An 8,179-nucleotide genomic window follows, 5' to 3' on the forward strand; every position below is an offset into this window, starting at 1 on the left:
TGCTACTTACTTCCAATAAAGAAATTTGCCATGAGCAAGCATACATTCTATGAAATGAAGAGTACTATCTTCCACTTGAATAGTGCAAAAGAAGAAATTGCCCATTTGTTAGTCCACGTCGCTTTAGTGGTAATCCCAAAGGCAAAACCCCAATCAAAAGTCTCCAAATGAAGACCTTTGTTCTTGTTCTGCCTTAGATGATAGCCATCTCGTTCTCAATTTCATATGATCTCTAAGATAGGTTTACGTTACTTGTTCTCTACTTTATATGAATGTTGGTAACACGGTCTATGAATAGTCTTTCCCTTCACTTTTCAAACTCTACTAATGCACTAAGATAAACATTTTTTTTTGCTAACAGAATCATTGTGCCCACATTCTTTGAAATAGCTCTCAACACAGGTATTTTTCACATATTTTGTAACATAGCTAATCTTCATATTCAAGAAATGTTTTTTCACATCCATTGCAAAATTGATTGGCAGAATAAAATATATGAGCGATTATAATTAAGTTTCAACTACTTCATTATTGGAAGAACATGGAGGGCCAGAGTTTGGGATCTCAATGTCAAGTCTTTCAGGGATGCCAATACATTTCTAGTTCACCATTGCTTGCAAAATTATCTCTATTTTTGCCATCTTTATGCATGAGTTGCTTATCAACATTTTTGTTGTTGTGCTAGTTAATCTTGTAGCTAGTAGTATTACATGATGAAATTTCACTATAAGGATGTCTCTTTTGGAATACAATGGTTGGCTACAAAGTGAGAAGGCTAACAAACCACTATTATTGGAACAAATTGTTAATTGCTTTTAAGCACTAGTTATTGTACACAAACAAATAACAGAGAATGAGATAACATAAAAAATGACATCAACAATAATGTTTGTTGCAAAGATAATAACAAATGGGATTTATATATTTTGCAAATGCTTTAAAGACGTCATCATATGGGATACAATGATTCACACCAAAGATATAGAAAAGAGGGCGAATTAATAGTAAGAATGCAAAGTTTGGCACTAGAAGCATAGAAAAGCTAACAAATTCACTTGTGAAAAGCATAATGAACCAACTTAATGAGTGTTCCTAATCCCACACTCCATAGTAGAATACCTGATTCTATTAATACCAAAATAGATTGATGAATTGATTCAGATAGATTAAATGTACATAATTGCCAAAGCTTTTTGTATAATTTTCTAGCTCGTTCCAATTTCCAATATGTCATTATTATTGGTTATGGCGAGTCAGGACTGTTACACTAATCATAATATACAAGCATCACACGGAAGAGATGCTTCAACAGCAGCGTTAAAAAAATAGGAAATTTCACCATAATACCATCACCCATGCTTACAGGATGTACTTTGTATATTGATCCTCAATAGGATGGAGGAATTGAATGTATGATACACATGAAAATTCGATAGAAGCTCAAGAACTTAGAGAAGGGATAACAAAAGAATCATCATCATACCTAAGAGATGGTAAACTGTCTTTGGGCCAACCCACCCCCACCTGGAACCATCTTCATAACCACCGGATTCATATTCTTCTAAAAGTAAACAAATGTCAGATTTCATGTTCTTAAAAACCTATGCATGTACCCTTGTAAATTGGATAATTTATAATCATCCCAATATCCTTCACTTTTTTCAACAAAACTGGTGCAAAGAGCTTTCTTGTGACAAGGATAACTGCACATCAAAATGATAAATTGGACAATTCATAATCATGCCAGTACCCTCGAGTTTTTTCAACAAAACTGGTGCAACGAGATTTCTTGTAATGAGAGTAAGAAAAATTCAGCTTGAAAGGCTTCTTGGTTCTCCTGATTAGTCCAGTTTAACCTTATCATCCATCATAAACAACAGAATGATGGCATGAAGATCTTGACAATAATTTGATTTGAACTTTGCTTTGCTTTCATAAATCGAGGCACTTGTGTTCAAACAAAGTGGCCTTCTCATGAAGGATGGCATCAAGTGATCATGACGCAAATTTTTTAAAACTTGGGCACTGACTGCTCCCATTTCGATATTGGAATATTGCATCATAATGGCATTTTAAGATCCGAGTAATAAACCCTCTTCTTTAAGCTTGTTAATCAAGACTTTAAGTTTGAGATGCCCATTGATCTTAATATAAATCAAACCCACTAAGAATTCAGGTCAGTTGGCTTTTGTGACTGTACAATTCCGTAGTTTTCTTGCAACCACTTGAGTTTTTCATTAAGGTTGGCATTCAAGAATGCATTATACACAGACAGGTACATCCGATGATCAATTTTTACACCTGCTTTTGCGGCATCAGTTAGAAGAATTTCAAGATCACCATATTTGCCAGCTTTTGTAAATGTGTTGATCATTGTTGCAACGAGAGTCCCATCCAACGCGATATCCATTGACTTTAGGTCAGTGAATAATTCTATAGCTTTTTCAAGTTCATTAGCTCTAGAAGCTGCCATAATTAGTGAGCTATATGTAATTGAATCCGGTGAAATTCGTGATGCAACCATCTTCTCGAAATAAAACAAAGCATTCTCAAGTTTACCTGATTTACCAAACATATCAATTAAGATGTTATATACCCAAGCATTCAACCGACATCCTGCTTTCTTCATCTCATTAAATGTTGACATAGCCTTCTCAATGTCACCCTTCTTGCTATACATATCAATGATGGTACAATAAGCCACAACACTTTTATTAAACCCATTCTTTAGCATTTCCTGAAATGTCTTCTGTGCAGCGTGTTCGTCCTTCAACTTCACATATACTTTGATCATCGATGCATAAGTAACTTCACGCACCGGACATCCAGACCTCTTCATATCCGAGTAAATCTCGAGTACCTCATCGAAATAATTTGCTCTTGCATACGCATTCATAACAATATGGTAGGCATATTCATGAGTCTTCACTCCATGTTCCTTCATCATAAGGAGCACTTCATGTGCTTGTTTTGGCATACCAGCATCGGCGTACATTTTGATCATCGTTGAGAATATAATGGGGTCAAGCTTAAAAGATTGTTTACAAGAATCTTGGAAGACTAAATCAGCTTGTTCATACATCTTAGCCTTTGCAAACGCATGTATCAATGAATTGTATGCGACTCGGTCAGGTTGTAATCCTTGTTGCTGCATCTGGAGGAAAAGAGAGGAAGCCTCCCAGACTTTTCCAGCTTTCCCTAACGTATCCAAACCAATGCTATAAGCCTTTGTATCAATGGGTAACCCCTGGTTTTGCATATCCTGAAAGAAATCTATGGCTTTCAGTGTCTCTCCAGAATCTCTTAGAGAAGAAAGCATGATGCAAAAGGATGTCAAATCCTGAGGGATACTTTCGGCTTTCATTCTATCAAACACACAGAATACCCGGGTATACAACTTCTCTTTGTAGTAAGCGAGCATGAGGCTGTTAAATGGACCTGTAGCCTCTTGCAAGTTTCCTTTCATTCTATCGAACCATGTTTCCACCAGGTCAAATCGACGAGCTTTGGTAAGCTCCTTAATCATTCGAGAAAATGTATCAATGGAGAGATGAACATTCCTTTCGATAGAATCCTTATAAAGTTCCTCAGTTGCCCGCCATTTCTGCGCCCTAACAAAGTTCCGAAATGCAGCGAAGAATACATCATCATTGAGCTCAAATCCTGGCTGATTCTTCATCCATGAAAAGAGTTCAAGCCCTAAAGATTTCATTTGCAAACGGCTGAAGAGTAAAAGCATAGCATCGGTGGAAAGGTTCATTGTCCTTCCATGGAGAAGGCCTTTTAGAGATTCTGTGGATCTAACAATGGAGATATTATCCACAAGTTCATGTAGATTGGAAAACTCTTTCTTAGCATCAGTTTTAGCAGAATTCTGTATGGAATCACTTATTTTTCCAACATTTATGGCTGACGTAGCCACATTTAACTCATTTTTAAAATCCGATTTAGCTACACCTATCTTGGAATCACTCCTCATTGCCACAATTTTCTCTTTCGTAGCATTGGGTTTAACCACATTGAGGTCAGATGTAACCACATTCAAATCCTTGTTATCATTGGATTGAACTGCATCTTGCTTTGAACCACTACTAATTAATACATTTAGGTCATATTTAAACACACTTAACTCCTTAGGTTTGGGTTGAGGAACTTCTTGCCTCGAATCACTCCTTGTTACTGCATTTAGATCAGGTTTAACCTCATTTAACTCCTTAGCACATGTCCTAACAATATCTTGCTTTGAGACACTCATTTTTACCAGATTTAGTTCATCTAACTCCTTCTTGGCATCATATTTAACCATACCTTGATTGGAGTCACTTCTTATCACCACATTCATGTCAGGTTTAACCACATTTAGGTCAAGCTTTAGGTTTTCCTTATCAGGTCTAGGAGTGATAGCATCAGGGGAAGCCTCCTGCTTGATCGCGTTGATGCTTCCATAGCTAGGTTGGTAGAGTGCATCTTCTTTGTTGAAGCTATCGATAGCAACTCCTCTGTGCATTGATCTTCCGCAAACGGTTTGATGATGAAGATGCTGACGAGGGTGATTCCTGAGGAGAAACCACGGAACCTTGTGACTGAAGAGGGCGAGGTCTTGAGGTGAGAAGCCATGAAAAGCTCTGCTGCCCATGAGAGGCATAATTCCTGTTCTTCTTTCCTTACCCTGGGACAGGGCAGGCAGGTGGATTTTCATTCTTATCATAAAACAATAACAAAAGAAGAAGAATTGTGAAGTTGGGATAGGTGGGTGTGGTCCATTGTGCTTGTCCACGGCAGGCGAGGAATGGACCCACGGGCCCATCAGGGTTCGCTCCATTTCCCATGGTGGCCGGCCGGGCATGACATACGCATGGGCCCATCGGCCACGGCCATTCCAGTGGGTTTGGTCCATCCATCAGTTTCCCACAACGGCTCAAGATGCTCGTGATGTACGCATGGAACACACACTCCGTGCCACATTGGCCCATGCCCCCATTCTAGTCTTATCTCCCCTTGCACACGGCCCATCCACTTCATCCGACTCTCCCTCCTCCTATTGTCCCCATCGGTTTCTCTTGTCATGTTATGCCTCTTTTTTGTGGTCCATCGATCATGTCCACACACCCTTACCGTTCGATCCAAGCCGCCCCCCCTCATTTACATATATGTCTCCATGACTTTGCTATTGGATTAGTGCTTGCTTCGATGGTTTTGTGAGTGTGCTCTCGCATCATGGGATTGTGACAACAACAGCAATAATTTCATTTGAACAAATTGAGACTAATTTCCTACTAGTCGACTTATTTAGCCACGTATATTTGATTACATTAAGGCTAGATGCCCAAGGCTTCCTAGGACCGAGTTCATATATATATATATAGAATATCTATCTATCTATATATTGCTTTCTATTGTTAAAGAGAGACAAAATAAAGCCAGAGAAATGATTATTATCAAATAATACACCATCTTGCTTCCATAACATAGTCGGTTAGAGCAAGTGGTTCTTAACTATACAGATCACAGCTCGTGTTGCATCGTGCTACAACCAAAAGAAACAACGGGTAGAGAACAAAATTTGGATGTGTCTTTTTTGTTAGCACAAATGGTTCTTTGTGCTTCCACATTTCTTTAAATACATTGAATTTTTATTAACCCTAATGACTACCTCAACCATGGCATTAACCCTTAATGGCCTTCTATTTGACCATGGTGAAAGTTTGAATTGGTGCTTGTTGACACCAAAACTCCCCCCTTTACGCGCTTTATCAACACCATCGGCATCTCTCAAACTATGGTATTTGATCTCGATATGCTTGGTCTACCCATGATTTGAGATTGTTCAGGACAAATTTGCAACTTTGGTTTTCATATGCTTTTCAAGTCATCTTCCTTTAAATCAACATTCTTGTACCCTTTTGCAATCACACTAAGACTTCAAACCAAAGTTTGTCCCTTGACTAAAATTGATGCCAATGTCGAGTGTGTCATGCATCCTAACTTGCCTAAATTCGGATCAAGTTGTTGACATTCAACCAAATAGCCTAAGTTCAAGCTTTGCATCGCAAAGATAAAAGGGACTCTTTATTCAAATGCCACGTGCTCTCTCCACCCTTGTCAAGCTTTGGGTTGACCTCCATTAGTTTGGAGACTAACTTATGATCTTCCATCATGAATGCTATTATAAGGGGTTTATGTAATTACTAATAATTATACATATGGAGATAAAATTTAGGCGTGCATTAGAATGAGAAACAACATCCACAAAAAAGGCTCTTGACCCACAAGGCCTAAATACAAAGCTTATCTTGATGTGTGCATCCTCCCTAAGAAGGGATGCTTATGTGTTTGAGCAATATATGTATGTGTGCAAATAATGCACTCATGTATGAGCTCAACCTTTCAGGTGGTTAAGTATGACACTAAACTTATCTCGCCATCTTAACATGCTATGAAATGTCTCACAAATCATATTACATGTTGAGCAAGTATAAAGCAAATGATATTCATCCTCCTCTAGGTGTTCATTGCATATTGTACATGTCATCATGCTTTGATGTATTTTGATTGTGTGCAAAGTAGTGAAAGGGTTTTGTGATAGTTAAAATCCATGTTGCTTATAAGACATGGTTGAATATGACCTATATGAATCATCCTGTCCATGAGTGTCACTTGGATTGCATTGTTTCTCTGACATGTACTAACTTTTCCAACCAACTTGAAGCTTGAACTCAAAACATACATTATTTTTGGCAAGTACATCCTAACCAAGATATTCAAGGCTTTTGAACTAATTGTCTGGATTCTCCATTATATTTAAAGTGGGGTATTGGTGAGGTTGTATAGCTACCCCATCATGTTTGTTTTATCCGCATGAACAATTAGTCCACCAGTTTGGCCAAATGCTTCTTTAACTCCCCAAGTAAGCATTACATGTCTAAAGAAAGGCCTAGGAGATATGGAAGGGCTTGCGATCGAGCCAAAAGGGCTATGAAAGTATACACATTGTAAAGCATGAAAGGGGAATAATTGATCAATGAGTTTCATTGCTATTCTCTCTCTAACCCAAAGAGCAGGCGGATCCTTTCATGTTTGATTATTAGGCCAATTATTCAAAACCCATTTGAATTGATTATCATTTGATACGTAGAGTAGAAGGATCATTATTTGCGCACATTGTTTTGACATAGAAGATGGCTTTTTTGGGCATATCATGAATCTAGGTTCTATTTGGCCATGGCACATCTTTAACATTTTCTACTTGAGTAAGAGCCCTTTGTGATTTAGGCCACCACTACATTATAAGGACTAGATCTTCAACCTCTTTCAATATTAGATCCTACAACCACAAACCATGCTACTTTCTTTTGGGATTCTTGATTTTCTTTTCTCCATGAAATTTTGGGGTTCTAGCCACACCTTTCACTCAAACTTTATTTATATGACTATTGCACACAATGTAGTGATTTCAATTAAAAGACGAATTAAATTTTGTACCTACATCATCCATAGTACTCAAGGGTAGTGTATTCCTCAATAGTAGTCTTCAACATCCCATCCTTATTTACCAATTATCGTACTCTTATGGGGGTCATCGATTCACTATAAGATTGTGTGGTGGTTAGAAACTTTCTATACATCTACCCTAACGGAATTAGTCTCATGAGGTGATGCTTCTATTACTTGGAGGTCTTGTAAGAAATATTCAAAAAGGAGATGTCAAGCATGATACACCCACTCCATATTTTTTTCAACAAATTGGCTTTGTGAGTAGCTATGGATTTATGAGGCATCTAAATGTTGAAAATTAGCAATTCATGTATCATGAAACTACAAGAAAACAAGGAAATATAAAAGAATGCATCTTAATGTTGAAATTAACCTTTATGTATCCTGAATATGTGAAAGATTTGTTATATAATTAAGAATGTGTTGTAGGAAGCTCGTGTCTTTACGGTTATTTTTGTGGCCAAATTCTATGTCTATCCTATTGTTGGAATAATGGGTGGTGGTTATCAAACACCACCAAGTTTCTCATGATCTTGTGGATTCTTTGGAGCTCTCTCTCTCTCTCTCTCTCTCTCTCTCTCTCTCTCTCTCAATTAACTTCATCAAGGAAGAATTGCTCTCAATCACAAAACATGACATAACTTTTGCACAATAAAGTCATAGAAATATTAATAAGGAAATATCA

General features: G+C 37.6%; 1 protein-coding gene across 1 annotated transcript; it reads right to left on the bottom strand.

The window, feature by feature from the left end:
- Window positions 1-901: 901 nt before the first annotated feature.
- Window positions 902-4,686, bottom strand: LOC147869446 (Pentatricopeptide repeat (PPR-like) superfamily protein). Its single transcript, XM_087329566.1, has one exon. The coding sequence runs from the start codon at window positions 4,643-4,645 to the stop codon at window positions 2,165-2,167; it is 2,481 nt and encodes an 826-aa protein (XP_087185692.1). The 5' UTR covers window positions 4,646-4,686; the 3' UTR covers window positions 902-2,164.
- Between the last annotated feature and the right edge of the window lie 3,493 nt (window positions 4,687-8,179).

The sequence above is a fragment of the Azolla caroliniana genome, unplaced genomic scaffold, assembly GCF_043228905.1.
Source record: "Azolla caroliniana isolate FFs.n. ecotype wild unplaced genomic scaffold, voAzoCaro1.0.p SCAF_1, whole genome shotgun sequence".
NCBI lineage: Eukaryota > Viridiplantae > Streptophyta > Polypodiopsida > Salviniales > Salviniaceae > Azolla > Azolla caroliniana.